The 24,852-nt window shown below is 29.2% G+C and overlaps 1 protein-coding gene across 1 annotated transcript in view; it reads right to left on the minus strand.

Annotated features, from left to right (window-relative positions):
* The window catches only part of Galphao (G protein alpha o subunit), a 128,380-nt gene extending 108,965 nt beyond the window's left edge, over window positions 1–19,415 (minus strand). The window contains exon 1 of the mRNA XM_014429766.3: window positions 19,202–19,415. Within this exon, the coding sequence (XP_014285252.1) occupies window positions 19,202–19,319 (118 nt within the window). The 5' untranslated portion in view covers window positions 19,320–19,415. The remainder of the gene's footprint in view (window positions 1–19,201) is intronic.
* Window positions 19,416–24,852: the final 5,437 nt, after the last annotated feature.

Below are 24,852 nucleotides of genomic sequence, written 5' to 3' on the forward strand. Positions count from 1 at the left end.
AAAAAAAAAAAAAAAAAAAAAAAACGAGACTAGGTTTTTTGACTAAATTTTTCACATTTTTAATGCTTTCTCTTACTATATATACCTTACATAAGTAAGAGAAAGTAAAAAGAATAACATGGAAATTAAATAGAAATATTTAGAAATGCAATAAGCAACATGTTTCAGCTTGCTGATAGTCAAGAAATAGATACTTAAAAATGCTTAAGTAATATCTTGCATAAGAAGATGTTGAAGATAAAACCTATTTGAGACAAGGAGATAAAATTTTATAACTTAGCCATATACTGTTGAGAGAAATGCTTTATTTTACAATCAATGCTGCCCAAATAAATAAATATATATATACTCAATAGCGTTACTACATGACATAACATACTAATCGGTCCCATATTACAATAGAAATTCATTTTATTATTATTATTTTCTTCTATTTCATTAGAAATAAATATCATTTATACAGTATTATTTTAACAATTAAATTATATTAATGACTGGTAAATTTTTTAAAATAAATAATTTAATTTCTATCCATTTTAGTCTCAACACATTTTATTTTTCTTAAAAGTCCGACGTTTCGGCCAATCCGGCCATCCTCAGGGACAATCTACTACAAAACAGCTTTTATTAAATGTATGATCCTCAAGCATTTCAAAATACTTAACATTATTATTTATAATTTATCTTATGTTAATACAATTTTGGAATTATATGATTTAAAAACTCTAACTCCATGCAGGCTATTCTGCCCAGGTCAAAACATCAATTTCTATGAAACATTAAGTAAAACATATTTTTTTTTGTTAATAAGTATATGTTTAATTCCCACATATGTTTAATTATCTAATTAGTCAATATTCACATTAAAAACCAAAATTAAAATCATTTATCACAGTCACTATTTTTAAAACTGTATCACAACAATGCTTGTAACCTTCCTCCACTCAGTTCATGCATTACAATTATTTATTATAACTACACTTTTGTCAAAATAATAATGTTAAGTATTTTGAAATGTTTGAGGATCATACATGTAATAAAAGCTCATACATGTGTAGTAGATGGTCCCTGAAGATGGCCGGATTGGCCGAAACGTCGGACTTGTAAGAAAAATAAAATGTGTTGAGACTAAAATGGATAGAAATTAAATTATTTATTTTAATTAATATATTAAATATGTTTTTTCCTCTCTTTTATCCAACACCGTTTCTACTTTAACCTATCTAGTCTTCTCTCATTAATGTCATATTTCATTTTTAACAATAATAAAAACTCTGAATTGAAGGCGAACATGTCTTAATGGAAATTATTATTAATAATGGAAATTGTAGCTAATCTATCAGTCGATTCACAATCATATGATCACATATTTCGTTTAGGCGAGTTTTCAAAATTTCTTACAGATCACAGTAGAATCAGAATATTTGTGTGTAATTTGCATTTCTAAAATGTTACTTTCTTGAGTGATACAGGCTGCCGTATTTTATTTTATTTTTTATCAATGTATAAGTAGTTCCACTCTTCTATAAAAGATATTTCTATAAAATATTTTTTTGCATCACGAAAATTTAATATGAGTATTTTGAGAAATACAACAAGTGAATGCACTGAACATAATATGAATGACGTTTGGAATAACAACGTTTCTCAAGCATTTTTTTTTTTTTTTTCAGATATTAATTTTGCTATCTAAACGAATAGACATATCTGATAGCAAATCTGACTCTGACACCTTCATTTAGAACTAGGAGAAGACAGTATGTTCCTAGCCTTCAGCGTGCTAAGATAGGATTGTACGCTAAGTTGTCAAGAAGTACTTAAAAGAATATTCTCTTATTCCAATGAATAATGAACATTATTTTCAACAATAAATTTTAATTTCAACTCACATTTCCAAAAGAAAAAAAAAATTGAATTCTTTCCAATTTGAGATAAAAAAAAATTGTTATAAATAAACTTTATTAAGGGTAATTGATGGATTGAATTATTGTAACACACAATTTACTACATAAGTCAACATTACCTATACACAATATTTAAAAGATAAGTCTATTTTTTATTTGACTACTGAATACAAAAATCATTCATTTGATAAATCTGAAATGCCAGCTTTTAAGATCATGATGTTAATTGAAGCTAAATTTTCTTATAAGTAATAAATTTAAATTTAATTTTAGTTCAAATTATTTTTTGAATGATTGGTAAAATACATATTTGGTTATTTACGACAGGCTGCATTTGTAGTTGTTATGGGTGATGGACAATAGGATGTGGGAAAAATATGTTTTTCCAGAAAAAAACAAAAACATTTCCGACACTTTTGAATTTTGTCTCCAATTTCATAGCGCGATATGAATAATCTGTACTTTTAGATTGTCATTTAGATAACAAAGAAATAGTTTAGCCAGGATTTCGGAGACTGAAGACATTAATTTAAAACTTTTGCATGAAGCAATTGTGGAATAGATATACATATTATTACAATCTCTTATTATACTATAAATATTTTATATCAGTGCTTCGTATAATTTTGTGAAAATATTTGGAGGTACGATTTCGAGCCGTTTCTAGCTGAGGGAGTTCAGTAATTGTCATGTGACTATGAAATACCAGTATGAATTCGGCCTGGTGGATCAACTTTCATTTCTGTGGTGGTCCCACAGTGAAAACCTGACTCCCCACCATGGTTTCCTCTAGGTAGCCCCCCTAAGTCAGAAATGACCAAGAAGGATGTAAAATTTGCGAACCGATGTAATTTTAATGTATTTTACAGTTCATTAGACAGCTTTTGAACTTATTGGATAAGTAAAAATTATCATAGACCTTTTTGGCTTATCGGCTGTCCAAGCCTGATGATAAAATTTTTCATGATATTTTCTATTTTTGGTTCATTTCTTAAAGGAATTTTTTAAAATTTATTTTTACTGTTCTAATCGTTATTAGTAAATGTTTTTAAGGCAATGTTCAGGGATTTCGGGGACGGGTAGGAAAGGATTCTTTTCTATTAATTTTAGTGTTATGATCCCCTAGAGAGAATTTGACGTGTCCTACATCCACCGTTACAAGTAAATATTTTAAAGATAAATTAAGTAAGCCACCCACGAAGGGTGGAAGATAACTTATAGAAGTTTTATATAAATTTTTAAACTAGTTAAATGTCAAAATATTTTTGTGTGCACAAATAAAAAGAAAAACCAAGGAACGAATAAATAAATAGAAATTAATAACTGAAAGCTAATAACCTCCAAAATTAATTAGAAAGAAGAATTTTTTAACAATTTTAAACCAATTTTCTTTTATATATTTCACCATTTTTACATTTATTTACTCATTTTTCTGAAAAGTACATATTTCTGATTTTGTTTTACACATTATTCTTAAAAGAACTAATTTTTCTTTTCACTTTTATTTTTATTAATACAAATGAAATTTTTTGTAAATAAGAAAAATTAAATATATTCATAGATTAAAATTACAAAACAGATAGTTCTCAATTATTTTCAGGGAAGCCCTAAATAAAACATGTAATGTTATAAAAGTTTATCGATTTTATCGCTTCCTTATGCACCTATTTTTTGTAACTTAATCTTTGAAGATTATTTTTTGGAAGTATGTTTTCTTTCAAACTGTCTCATTGTAACTGTATTTTTTTCTTTTTTTTTCTTTCATTCCTTAGTAAACAACCATTAGTTTAATATTTCACTATTTTTCAAAATATTTCAATTTACTTTTGGATCACAAAGAAATTTTCAGTTGTTTTGTAATTTTTTTTTTTTTTTCTATTTTGTTAATTACAAAATGTAGTAATTATCTTTAATTTACTTACATTTTTGTATGTAAATATATATATTTTCTCTGTTTCTTAATTTCTACCAAAATAAATTTTTATAGATTGTATTATTAGTTGGTTATAATTTAAATAATATTATTTTAATATCTTTGTATGGTTGAAACTTTAAGTGTTGTTGTTTCTTTCTTTGTTTCTTTCTTTTTTATGGCTTGTTTATAAAATTTAGTTAGTATTTTTTTCTTTTCTTTTGTACACTAAGATTTTTCTATTTTTCATTTTTACTTTTCTTTTTTAATTATATATTTTTTTCTTATCTTGTATTTACACTTTGTTTGTTATTTTACTTTATAGGCTCAACCCCATCTGTATGTCTTCACAACAGAGGCAAATACATTTTTTAAAAAGAACCATGTAGACACAGGTTTTTTTCTCAGAACTTAGAAAGGTTTATGATCAAACGGATTAGTATTGGAACGCCTTGGAAGGAAAAATGAGTAGCTATTTAAAATAGATAACTAAGGTAGCTTCTTCTCGGTCTAAAAAACTAAAATTAAGATTGTGACGAAGCACCTATGGTTGGCCGACATGCACTCCTACGGCATCAAGGCAGCGATAGAAGATTGGTCTATTTTCCTTCATCAGATGGTTAAACCAGGAATTAATCAAAATAAATTATAAATATTAAATTATAACCAATATAGTATTTATGATATAATAAATAAATACAGTAATTTAGATTTAATTTCTATTTTTTAAACTATCGCAAAAATAAAAAGGTCGCCTAAGGCAGCCAAAAATCAATGGGTCATTTTATGTCAAATGATGTTATTCCATGCCTGAAGACATCCCGAAGGAATTCTCCCTCCCAGAAACAATATTTAGGTAGGTCTTATATAAAAGACGGTTGAGATGAGATATTTGTTGATATACAGCCGGAAGGGTCCCTCCCCCCGGGCAAACATGCCATCATGTATAAACCGCCTTCAGCGGACCATGTATCCCCATGTATCTTAAAATGCCATCCGGCAAAAGAAGGTTGTAAATAATGTTTGTATATATATAATTCGGTTTAGTAAATTGTATATATTTTTAATTGTTTATTAATAAAGATTAGGATGTAAGAAAAAAAAAGATATTTGTTGAATGATGTGTTGATTTTTTTTGACAGAAAATTGTATTTCAACACATTATACATAGTTTGTAAAATTTAAAAAATAAAATTGTTAAAATTTTAGCTACTATGACAAAATTTTTATTAAGAAATGGATAGAGTAAATAATAACATAACATAGTCTGAACGTTTTAATTGAATCTAAAAATTGTTATTTTAATGTTAAAACAGAATGGTTAATTACAGAGATTGATTAACTGAAGATAGGGAATATTCCTAAGCGTTATTAAATAAAACTCTCCTTATTCTACCACTCCGCGTTAAAAAAAAATTTTTTATTGATATAGGTAAACAAAAGAATTTTTTTTATGTTTTGAGGCATAACATAAAACTGCAAATTTTTATAGTATCTTGAATAGTTTTGAGAAAAATATTTCTAATGGCGTCAGTACTCATTAAAAGCAATATTTCAGAGGCTTCGGATAGCATCAAACTAATGAAAGTAAACATTTGATTTGACATAAACAATAAATGATGGGACAGAAAAAATTTGCAGGCGTCTTAATAGAATCAATGTGCCATGTTTCATCAAAATTTGAGATGGTGGGTGTCAAATTGTTTTTTTTTATCGGTTGATTTGAAACGGAATGGACCCTGAGGTCTTTTCCTCCACCTTTTTCTCCCCATCTTTTCACGTTTATCTTTTTAATAAAAACGGAGAAGGAATGAATCTGAATTAAAAAAATCCCGCTAGATAGAATCACTTTGTGAACAAGAGTACCAGTTCCCAGGTGTCTAAGGGGAACCTCGGTAATTGAATCATCCGATGAAAGTAAAAGTATCTTTTCTCGACAGATTACGTCAAGACAATGCCCTCACCTTGCAAGGGGCTCTCCATCCATCCACTAATCATCTAGTTGCCTCTATCCTTAATTCAACACCCATTCAAAGCACCAATCCAATTTCGTACAACGTTACTATAATTTCAGTGTAATTAATAATGATGATTTTTTTTTTCTACAACTGCAAAAAACTTGAGCTTTCTAGGAAAATTTTAAAATATTTCTAACAATTTTAAATCAATTTCATTTTTTAATATTTCACCATTTGTAAATTTTTTTATTGATATCTATAACTGTATTAAAACTATATACAATAAGTAAATATGATGTTATACAATAGCATGATACAGACTTATGATGTTTTATTATAAAAAAAAAGAAAAGATTTTTCCTTATAATTCAGTATTTTAGTGCATATTTCTATTTTATTTTATATATTTTACCGTTTTTACATTTTTTTATATTTACATATTTTTCCAAAAAAAATTTTTTTTTTTATTAATTGATATTTTGCAACTGTATTCAAAATGTATAAAATAAGTAAACATGATGTTAGTCATACAATAGCATGATGCAGACTTGTGAGGTTTTACAATAAAAAAAAAATTTCCTTACAAGTATTTCAGTTCTAATTTTTTAAAGATATATTTCACCGATTTTACACTTTTATTTTTACTGGATTTACATATTTTTCCCAATAACTCAGTATTTAAGTGCATATTTCTATTTTATTTTATACATTTCATGCATCCATACACATCATACTTACATTTATTTTATACATTTCACTGTTTTTACATTTTTTTATGTTTACATATTTTTTATTTATTAATTGATATTTTGCAACTGTATTAAAAATATCTGTAATAAAAAATATATTGTAAGTTATACAATAGCCCGATACAGACTTGATTTTTACATATTTTTTCTTACAAGTATTCCAGTTCCCATTTTATTTCATACATTTATATTTACATATTTTTCCAAATATTTTTCTAAATTATTAATTGTTATTTTGCAACTGTATTAAACAAATATATAAAAATTAAATAGCATGATAGTCATACATTGCATGATACAGACTTGTGAAGTTTTAATATAAAAAAAAAGAAAATATTTTTCCTTATTATTATATATATTATCCTTATGATACAGACTTATGAGGTTTTAGTATAAAAAAGAAATAAAAGATTTTGTAGATATTTTTCCTTACAAGTAAGTATTCCAGTTCCCAGTTTATTTTATATATTTCGCCAGTTTTACTTTTATTTTATCTGTTTTATATATTTTCCTTTATAATTTAGTATTTTAGAGTATATATCCATATTGTTTATACATTTCACCGTTTTTATATGTTATTTTTCCAAATATTTTTTATTTATTTGTTAATTGACATTTTTCAACTCTATTTATCATATATACAATAAGTAAATTTGATGTTAGTCATACAATAGGATGATAGATACTTGTAAAGTTTAATAAAAAAAAAAAGAATTAAAAGATTTTTAGATATTTTTCCTTGCAAGTAAGTATTTCAGTTCCTAGTTTATTTTATATATTTTACCAGTTTTACATTTTTATTTGTTTAAATATTTTTCCTTATAATTCAGTATTTAAGTGCATATTTTCATTTTATTTTATACATTTCAAAATGAGTGGTTAGAAAGTTTATCATGGAAGGATTTGTGTCGAGTTCTGGGAAAATCGGAAACATAAATATGGAACATTGAGGTCCTGATAGATGACTTGATTTGAGACAAAGTAAGGAGTATCCTTACAATCTAAAATCCTCAGATTGTGAGGATTGGATACGAGAGAAATTCGATGATTTAGTGAAGCCTCAAAGCTCAACTCCATAAGTCCAGATAGGCCTGATTATAGTCATATAAATGAGTACATTTTCTAATTAGTTGGGAGTTTGGACCGTTTGTCTAGTAAGTAAAGGATTCCAAGTCACTCGTTTGTCCAGATGTAGTCCTTGGTAACGGATCTCTTCGACAGGAATAAGTAGGGTGTTACTAAAGGAATGGAAGTATTTTCAGCATAAGAAAGTATTTGTCTTTTTTTTATAAATTTTTCTTGTAAGTACATATTTTTGTCCACTTTACTTTCCATGCAATTATCACATTTTTTTTTTTTTTAAAAACAAAATGTTTGTAAATTAAAAAAAAATCCTTAGATAAAAATTATACAACAAATTGTTCTCAGTTATTTTCTGAGGTGCCTAAAAAGAACATGAACGATTTTTCAGTCAACTCAAATGCATCTTGCAATACAATTGTCGAAAATTTGGTTTTGCAAACTTAAAGATTCATCTTACTTGTAAATTTATTGTTAAGAAAGAAGATGTTGAATAAAATAACCATTAAAATAAAATGTAATATTTTCATATATTTTTTTTTAACTCTTCTCTTAGCAATTTAAAAAGTTTTTTACGGTATTTTTTTTATCATCAAGCTTTTTAAATTGAATTTACCAACTTTTTAATCTTAAATATTTCTATGTCTTTATTACATATGCGGTGCGTACAAAGGTGGAAAACGCACTCAAACAGACTCAGACTCCACTGAGTACAAGTAATTAATTGTTTTAATCAACAACCCTAGTGAGCCCTACCACCATCAGACTGACACAAAATACGGACTACCCCTTTCCAGAAGATCCAATTTCCCCAGCCCCCTCTTCAAATGCATTACTAATGGAGAAAAAGAGGCTACCCTCAACCCGTTTTCATCATGACATCAACCCCACGCACCCATGGGACTTCAAAGAAAATAACAGTCATACATGAAAAATAAACACATATTTTCATTGGTTTATCATATATACATCAAAATCAAATTTTAAAACCTTGTCTGTGTTTGATTATTTTTGCTTAACCCATTTCTTCCCAGAGATGCGATCATGTATAAAAATAGGGTTCCAGTGAACAACAATTTTCAAATTTGCCAAACGTATATTTTTTTAAATCAATTTAGGTTAAAAAAAAAAAATCCAAAAATCGTATTAGTTCTACTCTTGGGCAGAAAGGGGAATATATAAATTGAATTTATATAGCCTCAACCATAAACGGACGCATATAGGTACAAAAATCCATACTTCTGGCCAAAATTTTAAAACTTACGATTTTTATATTTTGTGGTGCAATGAATACTAAGTAACTATTTAAAAATACATCTTAAGCTATTATCTTCGAAATTCATAGAATTATTCAAAGGTTATGGCCAAATATCTGTATTTTTCCTATAGATGATTATTTAGGGAAATGAATGGAAAATATTGAAACTTTGAGTAACATAGTTTTAATAATAAATTGTTCAATAAGTAGAAAATTACACAAGAAAAAAATAATTTTTATCATCCGAAAAACTATTGAACAATCGGGTTCAGCTGAAGATAAAATATTTTTTACTTTAACATTTGAGAACATGTTTAACTTTGTTATTGGGAAGTTGGGAAATTCACAAAATTTATATGAATAAATCCTGTTTGTAATAAAAAGTAGTTTTGAATAAGAAATTATAATAAGACATATAATTTTTACAAAAGTTGCTAGTTTATGTCCGTTTTTGTTTTTGTATTACAGTACTAGGCCACGAAAAATACTAGGAACCGAGAGAAACAATTTTTTTGTATTATAAAAATTATTATATTTTATCAAAAACAGTTTATTTGAGGAATGTCAGATAGCTACATATCTATCTTTCTATAGATCAGATACTTAAAACTATAAACTATAAAGCATCTTTTCTATTAAAATAATGAACTAAACGCCTATTTATAAATTAGGTAATAATAATGTTACTTTTAAGAGCTTGATATTTAAAAATAGATTTGTTCAAGACATTTTTACTATGAAGGAGCACCATGGAAGCCCAGGCTCCGGGAAATTCGCTCCCCTCCCGTGCCCCTCCCAGGAAGGCGGGCCTGCTTCCAGAGAGATCGATGCCAAAACCCCGAATTGGGCTCCAACATGCGAAAATAGTGTTTAATTTTCAATAATTTGCTATTCATAAACTTTGTCTAATTTGTTCCTTAGGTGGCTTGCGATTGGATTTGCTCGCGATATACAATTATCACTGCAGAAAAATATGTATACACATACGAGGGTAATCACAAAAGTTCCTATTTTAAAATAAAAAATAGATTAATTATTCATAATTTTTAAATCATTATAAAGGGTTGATATTTGTCCATTTTTCGCCCTTTTTGAAGACGATGTGACGGTTTTTCTATGCCCAAGATATACCAGTTTTTCACCGTGTCCTAGAAAATGTATCGAAGCTCACCTTTATCTCGTAGTTAGAAGCTGAATTACCTTTCAACCATATATTCCAATTTTGGGAACAGGTTACTATAGGAAGGGTGTGTCCACGTGTATTGTAGTCCAATAGGAAATTAGGTGGTGATAATTAAAAACAAAAAATAATAAACACTGTTTTCAGGTGAAGTAGTGGTAATTGTTTTTTTGGGATTGAAAGGCAGATTTTCTGATCGATTTTTTGTTTGCACTACACATCATCACACAAACTGTTTTTGTTTGGATTTATTTAGAATATAAATTAAGAGATCTTTCCAGAAAGAAAATCGGGGGACTATAATGCATGTTATTATACAATTTTAAATCAAACAACTGAATGAAAAAATTGCTCACATTTCCATTACGTTCATATACATAGCTTTTAATGTTGTAACTTAAATCATTAAATTAATATTTTCAGTAATTATGTTAACCGTTTATGGATTTAAAGTCACAAAATTACTTAAATGTACATTTTGAGACACTTTTACTGTTTATTTCAGCTGACTCACTAACATTAAGAAACATATATACAAGCTATTTAATGAAATAGTAAAAATAAATTGTTACAAAATTATGTGTTACTGGGCACTCCTGCAACTCTAGGGCTCTTTCGACCAACCTAGCCAACGCGGAACTGTCAAATAATCACTAAAATTAGTACTTTGCATTAGTTATGGGATGAATCTATAAGTTGGGACAGAATCGGAGGATTAATCAGGCAGTTGGAATCTAGATCTGACCATAAAAATACTGGAAGGTAGAGAATCAGGCATTTCTTTAAGTGCTTTCCCTCTAGTTCAGCGGATCACAGGGGTTCCGAGAGCCTCTTCCAGGGGTTCCACAAAATAATATATGGATGACTCATTCCACATTATCCATGGACGGTTTTGAACCTCATCATTTCAGATTTTCATCAAATTTTGGACAGGTTTTGTTGAGTAGGTATCCTAGCCTTTCTTAGATTTTTCTGAAAAGATGAATTATTATTTTATTTACTATTTCGATACCATTCGTATCAAATGATAATGTAGGGGTTCTGCCATTTTTCTACTTCAACCGATAGGGTTCCGCCATTTTCTAACTTCCACCAATAGGGTTCCGCCATCTTCTTACTTCTACCAAAAGGGTTCCGCTGCCAAACCACTGCACTAGGTTGTTAATTTATTTTATTCATGTTGGAATAGTTTTAAGTCAAGTTTATATTTCAAGTAAGGTTCAACATCTTTAATTACATTGAACATTAAGAAGTAGATCAAACAGTATTGAAGGACTTACTCTTGCAAGCAAGTTGGAAGGCAGAATTCCCAAAGCGAATGATTTCGAATAATTAAATATTAATGTTTATGATATTATGATTTTGAAATTTTCTTTCACTCATATTATGGCTATTTTATAATTGTTGATAGTTATAATTAGAAAATAGGTGTAGGCAGTAATTCTTCCTCGATCTCTTATCTGGATGGGAATAGGATGTCCGCATTGGCGTTAAGCTTTTGTATTGGGAATTAGTTCCGTTACAAAGGTACTGGCTCATTGAAGATAGGCCTGGCAATGCATTGTGAACTTTCCTATTGATCTGGGTTTAGCAGGATGGCATTTATTTTGAAATCTATTCTTATCAGTGCAAGTAATTTCTATTTCGAAAACCTTAATATGTCAATCCGAAATTCCACCATCTCTATGAAATTGAACAGGAATTTTTCGGCTGACATTCCGTTCTTGTTTCAGTTAGTTAATCATTATTATATTTTAAAAAATCTATACTGCATAGTACAGATTTATAAAATCGAATCTGAAGCAGCTAATGAACAGTTTATAAGTGGACTTAAAAATTCTCTTGATGAAATATATAAAAAAAAATAATATTCCCTTAAACTTCTCAAATATTTAATACAGAAATAACTTAAAACAACGAATTTTAAACTTCGAAGTTTTCTTGGTACGTTTAAAAAAGATTTTATAATCGACTGTTTAAATGCATTTTTATCCTTATCAATTACTACTGTGTTATACAAACAGAGTAAATGCTAATCACTAAATGGAAAATTGTAAATGTAATTAATTTTTGTAACTGTGACTACCAGTGTTAGCTCTTTACCACTTTAATTATAAAGTGAAAGAAATGTTATATTTAATAATTACAAAGAAAGTTATAATTTATTTATTATAATAAGAATCACCGATGTTCATCAATCTATGCAATGTGATTCACCTTTTGTTGTTACTTTTATCATCAGCAAAGATATATAAATAAAGAGATTCTATTTAAAATGGCAATACATATTATTAACAATAAAAATTGCTATGACTTTCTGATCCAATTATGGCTAGCCTTGTTCGTGAGCACATTTAAAAAGAGAATGTTCATGATCTTAACGATATGTGGCTGATTCAGTCCAATGTGATGCAGACGTAAAAAAATTTTTTTTTTTAGTAGCGTGGTTACAAACAAAGCCCAGGTCCACTTGCCTAAAATAAAGAACAAAATTTTGGTTAAGAAAATTTTAGTGATTTTTATTGGCGGTCATATGGTCGGAATGCTGTAATTGGTTCCATTGGACCAGACTGTTTAAAACCAAGAACTTGTACAGCCCGCTTGTTTGTTAAAATGCATTTTTAATATGGTTCTAGGAGTTTATTCGCCAATTATAAGTGAGTTATTCTAGCTAATACTTCTAGTTTTATAATCTTGTACTTAGCTTTCCAACGATGAACAAATTTGTAGTTTAGTTTGTTGTGCATGTATCCACAAATATGGTAAATATTTACTAATATGAAATTGGTGAATGAACAAAATCTTCAACAACCAGATAGAACTACAAAAATAATCTCCTTCCTCTATTACCAAAAAGTTGAACAACCTAACTACATTTAACAATTTATTAAAAAACAATATATATAATAACAAACAACAAAAATTAAATAAATCTAAATTCTATAACTATTATACTAGTCTAAAATGTTAATTTATTTATAATGTCTATATAATCTGTGCATAAAGTCTTAGTGTTTTTTTAAAAATTAATTGCTTTGTCGGTGTTTGTAGTAATATGTACTGCTTCTTAATGAATAATGTGATATAGCGTTAATGTTGTAAGCATATGTTAAATTTGTGAATTTGCTTCTAGCAACCTGAAGATGGGGGATAATCCCGTTGTTGTCTGTGTAATAAATTAATATATTTAAATAAGAAAGATTGTGTTCATTCGCCAATTTTATATTAGTTTCTAGAAACTCTTTCAGTAGAAGATCATTAATTTAAGATAAATATTTAGTGAGTTTATTTACATTTATCATCTGATTCATATGAGGTCGGAAAAGCTTCCCATGTACATATTAATATTATAAATTACTTATTAGTCATTTTAGTTTGTATGTTTCGTACACATTCTGAGTTTTTACTGCATGAATTTGCACATTTTTCTGGTTTTTTTTACTCCAAAGAAATCCGATATCAGTTCATAGCACACATAGATAAAGGAAGTTGCCTACAATACAAGGTTCGTAGATATTGATGGAAGTGTCTCACAAAAGTTTTGAAAAACTGGGATTCAATTCCAAAAGTTTCTCGATTCAATAGGTGCATGTAGACATGACAAACTTGGTGGAATCTCTTGGAGAAAAATCTGTCCTATACCCATGGGACCACCCCTATATCCCATGGGACCACCCCTAACCACCCCTATATCTCATGGGAACACCGGCCTTAGACCGAAATATCGAGATGATCCAAACCAAAGGCCTTCTCTTCCATAGTGTGATAATACAAAAACAGAGAGCTAAATTATTTGACTTAAAAATTTGTATCTCGTTCACTTTGTTTGGTTTAGTAAAAAGGTTTCTTATCATGGGCGTAGGAATATGTAAGCAACCTGCCCAGAGCCTCAAAGGGGAACCTCATTACTCCATTTTCAGAAGTGTTCATACTAAATCAAAAAATACCAGAAATAATAGTAATTATTTTAATTTAAGTCATAATTTTCCAATTTTTTTAGTACACTTAAATAAGTCAAAGAAGATGGTTATCAAAAACAAGTTTTGATTTTGGGGTAATATTTAAATATTATTAATGACAGTAAAATGAAACGTAACTTTTCATAAAAGTAGTTTCCTTTTTTTAAATTTTAGAAAGACAATATATTTTATTTTTATCATTATTTTATTGTATTTACTTATTTTTTCATGCACACAGTTTGATTATGTTCATTTTCTTTATCCTTCTGTTTGTATATATATATTAAGGGAGATTTTATTTATTTTTATGTACTTTTTTTTTCATTTATTTATTTATTTTTCATTCTTATTTTATTTTATTTTAGTAAGAATGTGATCATTCATCATTACCTATTTCCCACAACGGTGTGGCAGATTGTAAGATCTGTCAATAAATAAAATTCGATTATAAAAAAAAAAAGACACACAATAACGAATTTATAACTAATAGAAAAAAGTAACAAAATATCTGGACTTATATTGAAGATCTGAATATGAAAGTTTCTTTTAGTATGACTTGATATATCATCATATAATCCAAGGTAAGAAAAAAAAAAGAATAATTAGTATTACAGTTTGGCCTGATCTTAAAAACTTTTTAAATTTTCAATTAATATATAATATTTAAATTAGCTGTGTAAATAGCAAATTGTATTTAAATTACTTTTAATTAATTTACTTAAAATTCAATATATATATTGTATTTGATGTATCTATAGACTATATACCGTGCCCTTCTAGATTTGGAACTGTCTATAGAGGGGGCACAGTATATAAAAAAATTTTAATTTATTATATCAATTTCAATAAAGAGAAATATGCTGTTATTGCTTATTATGGGGTTTTCCATTGTGACGTCAATTATAAAATAATTATAGTAAGTTAACTACCATTTCTCTCTCTCTCTAGATAAACCACAAGTTATGAGATAATTTATGGTGATAATTTATAGAAATAACAATTAATTTCTTAAGCTAAGATTTCGGAAATATTCCAATCCTTCTAATAACCGAGGTAAGTATTTAATTAATTATTCAAATTTTAAGAAGATTTGTACCACCAATGGGTGGTTCCTTCCCAAGATTTTCAAGTGTATATGAAACATACAACATATTTACCTATTGTGTTATTTTGTAAAGTTGTAAATTACAATAAATAAATAATTAAATAAAAAAAAAAAAAAGAAGATTTAACTCAGGTAAGAGATCTAATATTATTACATATTCAGTTTTCTGAAATATCATACCAAGACCTAACGACACAAAAAACGTCTCTCCCTACAATCCCTTTCCATAAATTATATCAAAAACATTTCTAGAGGAACATAAAAGTTACATTTTACAATAAATACATTATTTAGTAAAATTGATTGAACTGTAGAATTTATATATAATACATTTTTTGGTATCTTAAGATAAAAATTGATCTTGATCAGAAAAAATTGTTTATATTTAGTAATTGCAAAAAAGTTATAATAGTCGATTAGCGGTTTCAAAGAATCACCGATGTTCTTCAAATACAAATTACATCGCCCTTTGTTGTCACTTTTTCTATTAGCAAAGCTAAATGAATAAATAAATTGTTTTTAAAATGGTTACAGTATTATTAACAATCAAATTTAGATGACTTTCTGATTCATTTTTGGCTAGTCCTATTCATGAGCACATTTAAAAAGAAAATGTCCATCATCTTCATGATAAGTGATTGATTCAGTACAATGTGATGCAGACGTAAAAAATAAATAAATTGGGTAGCTTATCAAGCCAGGTTCTTTTAGCAACAGTTTTCAACAGATCGAAAAAAAAAAAATATTTCCCTATACTTTTAGTCAAAAAAGATTTAGAGATATTTTTGCGGTCATGTGGTCCGAATTCTGGGGCCTGGCCATTTTTAAAAGTCAGAATTGGGCCGTCCGTAGCTCCGTGGTTGGACCCAGTCTTAACATTCTGAGATCTATTGGCGGTGCCGATTCGAATTCGGCCTGGGGCTTTTGTCTTTTTTCATTGATTGGTGGAAATAATGAGAATACAGATAAATGTATACTGTATGGAAAATTCCAATGCCAAATAAATATTTTTTTAAAAAAAGTTAGAATTTGTATTACAGGCGGTTTGTTTGCAAAAACTCATTTTTAACACGTTTCTAGGACTTTTTTTTTTTAAAGAAAGTGTTTAAGTGTTGGATAGAGAATTTGTGATAATTTTTTTTAACCACAGTATTCTTCTAGCTTGGTAACCGGCTAACCAACTAGGCATCGAATAAATGTCTCACAGTCTTGCTACTTCTTGTAAAATCGATCGAACCTTATTAAAATTTCGAGTCTCATAGTTACCAGTGTTAAGTTGCTTTCCGTTCTGAACATTATTCAACCATGTTAGAAATTACATATTAAATTTCAAAGATGGTTCTATTGCTTAATTGTTAATACATTGCTTGCTTTCGAACCAAGCCCATTTTGGTAATTCTTTTTGTTCACATAAAGTAATTCATTTAATATTAACTATATTAAAATATTTTTTCTTTTTTTGAACGTTTCGGGAATACGTTCCCCACTTCAGCATCTAATCTGCCCCAGTAAAATTGGGCGAGTCATACTTTTTTAAATATATAACAAGATTTAAACTTATAACTACAACTTGTTATAATTATAATCATCTTAAAAATAAAATATATAAACTTTCTCTACCGTTCATATAACGATTAGAACAGGAAGTAACCAACTGCTGATAAATATGTGACTCGAAATTCTGACAATTCCTATTGATTTTACAAAAGATTTAGATTTTACAGTATCATGGGCTGGTTTTCAAGCTTGAAGAACGGTGAGTTTAATAGTTTTACTCTAAGCCCTGATTTGAACTTATGTTCGGTTTTGAGGCTCAAATACTCTTAGGTGCATTGGACTAAAGTTTTGCTCCACTTTTTACAGATTTGCCTTTAAAGTGCACGATATCATGCGTGTTAAAGAATGAAATTGAATCAATAATTAATACCAGACTGATTTTGATGTTTTCGAAAATAAGTTGATGCACTTTTTATGCAAATCATCAGTCCAATAAAGAAGTTGGAGCAGAACGGTTCAAGATTTTGATCGTATCCTGGAGGAATTTTGTCAAGTATTGAATAAGATTCATATTTCATTTTCTGTTAATTCTTGTACCTTTATGAACCTATCCACTAAGTCAAAGAGCTCAAAAATTACTACATTAACTAAAAATTACTTAAATTAGTTTGTGATTTTTAATTTTGATTAATTTAAGTTTGTTCCTGTAAAAAATAAACAAATAATCGATTTAGTTCTTGAAATGAGATAAATAAGTCTATATGTTTCTATTAATGGTATCTATAACTGCGGTCCAGGAATGCGCTGATGCTGAGAAAGCGCTGTAACCACCAGCTGAGAGATGGCATGATGCAATTTGAATGCATAGGCAATTATGAGTGTTTCTTTTTTATCCTTAAGTCATCTCCATCCACATCCTTTTAAAGTATTCCTAAAGCTAGAACAGAACATTTATTCTACCGAAACGTACCTATTACGTGTGGTTGATCCAAAATGAAAGGCAAATAAATTAAAATCTTCATGGAACCTTCTTGTGATATAAACTGGTATCATATGATTGAAAAACCTGAATCAAAAGATATATTAAATAACCTAGAGATAAATTGATTAAAACAGGAGGAAAAAAACACTGTAAAGACTTTATGAAGATATTATCTTATGTGAATAATTAGTTTTAACTAAAACACACAATTTGAATTGTGGACTATTTCGAAATGTATTATGACTACGGAAGATTAATGTCTTGTGAAGTGTTGGTGTACCTATATCATCTTCCTTTCCCGACAAGGAAGGAGCGGCAATCACTGTGACATTGTGACACTGAGGTCGGATAAATCACTATAGTATTTCGTGTCAGATGACCCAGTCAATATTTTACCAGGTGGGCGAAATCTCTTGTTGGCTCTCAGCTATATCCCAGTAAATATCATTGAGCTGAAAGGTAAAATATATATATTTTTGGTATGATAACCTTTTAATCTCTTATCAACACTTACTGAAAATAAATTAAATTGAACTTGAATTCGTGTTTTTTTTTTAAATTTAAATATTGTTGAAGATAAGATCATAATTATTCCGTCTCAAAAGTAATATTGTATTATTTTATTAAAATAAATATATTAAAAATAATTATCCACACTAACAGTATATGTGTAGGTAATCATTCATTTAGATGTTTACACTGTCATCGAAATGATTAAGGGTGATCAGAGTTTCTTACAACGAACAAGAATAAATATTCATAAATTAGTTTTAGGTCCAAATTTTGATTCTTAATTACAAAAAATATCTAGTCAAAGATTATTAAATTTAAAATAACAAAAACAGGTTTAAAAAACGCTTAATGATTTGATACGGCTTCTATGTGAATGATTGCCGGCTATATGTAACAGGAAATGGCATTTCACTGTCCCTGTTCTTTCACCTATGAGAATGGTGTTTGTCAGGACGATCGGGACAATTTTCCAATCATTTCAAGAGAGCTTTTGGTTATTCCTTTTAAAATGGGATTGATAATCAGATATACAAAAAGAACATGCAGAGATGTATAATTCTCCAAAGGTAAGCATGCAATTTGTTTAAAGAAATATACATTGGGGAAATACGGTGATTCCACAGATAGTATGGAGCACTAACTCTCAGGACTTGACTGATTGTACCGTTGTTTTTTATAGAGGAAATGGCTGATATAAACAATATGTAATATTGGAATAAAACTTTATTATAAATGACTTTTCAGTTCTGTAAATACAATTCAAATAATATTGGATGCTAGATTCAATTTTTGGCTGTTTAGAGAACAATGACCGGTCATAGAGGATATGTACCTGTGATAAGGTCTAACGAGGCAAAATAACATTCATTACCCAAATAAAGAGATTGAGAACTGAACCGGATGAACAGGCAAACCTCTGGCAAAACTGAATATATATACATTGACACAATCAATGACAGCTAGGTATACATGACAATCTTTTAGTGTGTGATAAGAGCAATCTCTACACAGCACATAGAATTTGAAACATGGGAACCAGTCATGAAATATCCGTCCTCAGAGAAGAAAACCGGCAAGAATTAAGGGGTTGAAAGGAGTACTCACCCAGAAGAAGAAGTTTTATGTCTTTGGCAGCCTGTATCCCGTCCTCCTTCAGGTTCTTCTCGATCTGCTTGCTCCTCGCCAGAGCGGCCCGCTCTTCGGCCGACATGGCACAGCCCATCCTGCCTCGTCTCTAAGAAGCTCCTAACTACAAAACAAAACAAAACAGAGGCTCCGGTTAGAGCAGGACTACCATAGGGACGAGAACTGAAGGGGTGGGAGGGGAGCCAGGGCTGCCAACCACACCCCAATCAATCCCCCCCACTTCTTCCCCTCCTAGGTAGTAAACATACTAATTCGCCTCTCTCTGATTTAAAATGGCTATCTTCTCATCACATCATCTCTTTTATAATATTACATCGAAAATATACATCAGGTCGCATATTATAATAAAATATCATATGTTATAATAATAATATAAATATGTATTTGTTTTTTTTCTCCTCTGTAATTAGACCCACATGAGAGGCGTATTTTAAATAATTTGTACCAACACCATGTTAAAAGCACATTATATGCATCACTTTTTACATTAATATGGATATATGTATGGACTAAATTTATGATATATAGAAAATTTTTTGCAAAAAACATTAAAAAAAAATCAAATATATTGAATATATAGAATAAAAAAAATGAAGTACTTTATAATAAAAAAAAAAGTTAATATAATATGAATAATGCTTAAGTTTTTATCAAAATACAGTAAAAAAAAAAAACTATATCGTACATAAAACTTAATTGTGTTTTTAATAGGCATTACACTGTTTTTTATTAACATTTAGATTCAACAATAACATTTTTTTTTTACTAGGTTATATTTTTTAGAAAATATTCAATACGAAATATAATTATAAAACATAAATTATGGATTAGCCCAGAAAAATAGTATATTTAGTGCAAACAATAGATGAAATATGGCGTTCAAAGAAAAAAGTGATAGTCTACATTTTGCTGGAGATTGGTAACAAGTTAATTTCAAATTTGATTCCAGTTGGGTTTTTTAAAAAAGTAATTTATTTTCCCCATTCATGGAAAAATCTCTTAGCTCATATAAGTCTAGTAGTAATATATATTTTTTTAAATAAATCTTTTTTGTATAAAATATATTCATATATTTTAGAAATAAAGGTCCAGAGGAAACACATGACCAAGTATACAACAGCTGTGATAAATATACAAAGAAAAAAAATTGTAACAAATACATCCACAAGTTGTATATATGAAAAATATACAGTGTTACTGGAGTGAAGAGGAAAATGAATATGAAAGTTACAGATATAATCGGAATATATAAAATTAAACTGTAAAAAAAAAATGATTATTATTTTATAGTCTTATATTAAAAAGTAATGGATTTATTGTGGTACAAATGTTTTTTTTTCTTCAGACATTTTGAATGATATCTAATAATTAAAAACGAATCTAAACAAGCCAATAACCATAGTAAAGCAGTTTATAATATATATATTTTATTTATTAGTAGATTTTAGGGGAAGGTAATTATTTTATAATACTTCACTATGTTATTATATTTTACTAAAAGCCATCCTACAATCTCTATGATAAACAATGTAATTTTATTGTATTACATTACATGCAACCACAGCAACAAAAAAAAATTGATTTTTTATGCACAATAGTCTTGAATTATTAAATAATTTTAAAGGCAGTGTACCCATACACTTATATGCCTTTGTACTAAGGTATAGATTTTTATGCAGTAAAAAATCTCAGAATATGCCATATTGTATCCAACAAAAAAATATAAAATATACAGTTAAAAATCTTTAAATATACAACAAGCTAACTAAAATATACTAATATGACTACAGAAGGTTCTGAATAAAGATTGAAATAGCAGAAGTGATTAAAAAATGAAACATTTTTTTTTTTTTTTCTATTTTCATAAACCAAAATATGTAAATACTAAACAAGAAATCTAAAAATACTTAAATGTACTTGCAAATAAATAAGAAACATAATGTGAGACAATATTTACAACATGAAAGTTTTAGTTTTAGATCTGAACATTAAAAAAATTTACAAGATCTCGAAATGTAAAAGCTGAGAGATGCATTTATTTAACTCCCTTTGAATGATATTAATAACCAATAAGTGTTCTGTTAGTTCCTTTACTCCAGTATTTTCTATTTAATATTTTAATATTTTCTCATTTCAGTTGTAGGCTTTGATTCAAGTATTTCAAAAACTTAAAACAAAGTGTATTATATAAACACTATCGGCTAAAAACGTTACAGACGTTGTGGATGAACTGTTTAAATGTAATTCCGGACTTTTATATTAACTGTGCTCTTAAAAAAAATTCAACAGACTACCGATATTTATTTTACAACGCATCGAAGCAATCAAAAATTAGACATAAAATAAATCTAAAATTCTGCAAATCCCCTGTCGAACAGATATATGGAGTTGAGGTTTGGGGCTCCACTAAACCTTCGAATTCCTCTCGTATTCAACCCTTACAATCCAAAATCCTTCGTAAAATCCTCAATGCTCCTTACTTTGTCACAAATAAAATCATACATAAAGACCTTAATGTTCCCTATGTAACCGATCTAGCCCGAACCAGATATCACTCCTTCCATTATAAACTCGCTAACCACTCAAACCCCCTAGTTTCTAACCTTGCATCCTCTTCCATTCCTGACAATCCTTCGAGGCGCCTGAAAAGAAGATGGCCACAAGACCAGCTAATGTAAAATGTCATTAGAGTGCTACCAGTGGGTAGTTGCTCTACACTATTAGCACAAAAAAAAAAACCTTACTGAAGATAAACTATTTTTTATTCAATTGAATTTTAGTTTAACTCAGTAAATAACAATTTATTCAGATTTTTTAGATACAAATTTAGTTATTTTTTTATTCTGATAATTTTTCGAGTTGTGCTTAACTTTAATTTATTATATTTAAGAAACTATGAATACCCCTCATTTATAGTCATTAAAATGCTATTTAAAGTAAATGCCACTTTATACCCTTCTAATCTATACCTCATTATTATATTTCAGGCACTTCATTAACTGGAATCTTGAAGACGTTACCTGAGGAGAATTGTTAAATTAATAAACATTTTGAATTCACACAGTCCATTTCTAATTAATTATAGTAGAAAAATAATTTTAGAAACTACTTTTTTTCCCATTCCTAAGAAAAACCACTACTCCTACAGGGTTGGAAAATTTGTAATAGAACGATAACGCAAAAAAAAAAAATTATGTACCAATCCATGAGATCTTACATTAGTGCAATACTCGATAGTTTCATAGGGTCTTGCAGTGACGCCCAAACCATTTTAACTATCTCATCTAAATAGTTTGAACAAGAACACATTCAGTTCCTCTCTGCTTTTCCTAACAACTCGATCCTTTTTGGTTTTTACAACAGTCCTTCGTTTGAATTTCTTCATTTCTAAGGCTGAGATCCGACGTTATCCATTTATCCAAGGGACCCGACTCTCAGAGCTTCAGGTATTTCATAAACTCTCGGAGTTATAATATTATGAGGAATACTTCATATACATTATTTTATCATCTTCTTTCTATCACAAATATTACCAAACCTGTAGTTGGTATTACATTGTTTCTGAAAAATGCAAAAATAGCTTTTGAAATGAATTTTAAAATAATGGAAAGAATTTGGATTAATTCAAAATGTTTAATTTTATATTATGTGATAGCTTGTTCCGACTTCTTTTAGCACTCACACAAGACTGAAAAGACAGGAAACTGCACGTCGATTTCGACTATTAAAGCACTTACTGGACAAACGGCCTAAATTTCAAATTCATTACAAAAGGCTGATCTAAGTGACCGTAATAAGCCCAATCTGGACGTACGGAGTTGAGCTTTGGGGCTCCACCAAACCTTCAAATTCCTCTCATATCCAATCCTTACAATCCAAAATCCTTCGTAAAATTCTCAATGCTCCTTAATTTGTCACAAATAAAATCATACATAAAGACCTTAATGTTCCATATTTAACGGATCTAGCCCGAACCAGATATCAATCCTTCCATTATTAACTCCGTAACCACCCAAACCCACTAGTTTCTAGCCTTGTTTCCTCTGCAATTCCTGACAATCCTCCGAGGCGCTTGAAAAGAAGAAGGTCTCGAGACCTGCTAATATGCGAGGGTGATCTGAAAAGTTTCTGACCTAACAAAAATTTAAGGCATTTTTTAATGCAAATGTGGCCGTTTTTCCGCGAGTTCTGACTTCAGCTTCTCAAGTAACGATGCGTAGTATGCTCCTGTAAGGGTTTTTCATTTTTGAAGATAGTCGATTAAAATAATTCTATGACTGCCCCGAAAAACATTCGCTAACACTTTCCCAGTCGAGAAAACAGTTTTTGCTTTTTTTGGAGCCGGTCCTACCTTTGCAGTCCACTGTTTGGACTGTATTTTTGTTTCGGGGGTGTAATGGTGTATCCAAGCTAGATTTACAGTAATTAATCGGCGCCAAAACTCGGATGTATTGCGCCTAAATTGCGTCAACAGAGCGTTGGAAATGACCATTCGAACACATTTTTTGGTCTAACGTGAGAAAAGGCAGCACTCAACGTGTGGACAGCTCTTTCATATCTAAATGTTGATTCAATATGTAATAAACACGTTCTTTTGACATGTTCATAACCTCTGCTATCTCTCTCACACAAATCGGCGTTCGTCTAACATCATTTGGTGAACTTTGGCGATGTTTTCGTTGGTAGTTTTTGGACGTCCCGAACGTTCATTGTCTCCCAAGCTCTTACAGACATGTATAAATTCAGCTGCCCAAAATTTCACTGTGGTGAATGAAGATGCTGAGTCCCCATACACAGGGATCCGACTCATCTTTGATTTGCTTAGGCGTATTACCTTTGAAAAACAAACATTTAATGTATTGACAGCTAGATACTCTATTTTGTCCATTTTCACAAGACACTCACTCAAACGACTGTTACATAAACACTGCGCGTCCAAAATGGCTGAAACTTTGGTGGATAACTTTCAACAGATAAACAACGAAATTCACTTACTTTCATTTACGAGTGCTGCTATCTTCACGTTGAGGTCGAAAACTTTTCAGACCACCCTCGTAAAACGTCATTAGAGTGCCAAAAACTACCAATGGGTAGTTTCTCTATTAGTAATCTCTCTCACTTCTGTACCACTCCATTAAAACTGAGATCAAATTTACTAAATGTATTATAAAGCACAGTTGTAAATAGTAATAAATAAATAAAAAAAACTTTTAGCACCACGCAGGAATATCGGAAGGTATATCGTCTTTTTTTTTCTCTAATCTTCCATCCTACGATCTATACATCCCCAGAGTGGGAGAGTAAAGATTAATTTCGCGATGCCACCATCTAATAAATATCAAAGACCCAGGTAGAAATCGAACCCACAATATTCTGAACCAGGGATTCTGGGGACCCTCGCCCCAATGTGCTACGCTATTACGACCTCAATATCCTTCAACATATATAGCTTGGATCTTGTGCCCTATCTCTCTTTTTCCAATAACATCACCTTCCGTATATAGTAGGAGATATAATTAAATTTTCGATTTTGTCAGAAATATTGTTGTGTATTTAAAAAAGTTATGATCCAAAATCGGTAAAGTAACACAAAATTCTTAATAATTCTC

The sequence above is a fragment of the Halyomorpha halys genome, unplaced genomic scaffold (genome assembly GCF_000696795.3).
Source record: "Halyomorpha halys isolate HHAL.00 unplaced genomic scaffold, Hhal_1.1 Scaffold819.1, whole genome shotgun sequence".
NCBI classification, from domain to species: Eukaryota; Metazoa; Arthropoda; class Insecta; order Hemiptera; family Pentatomidae; genus Halyomorpha; species Halyomorpha halys.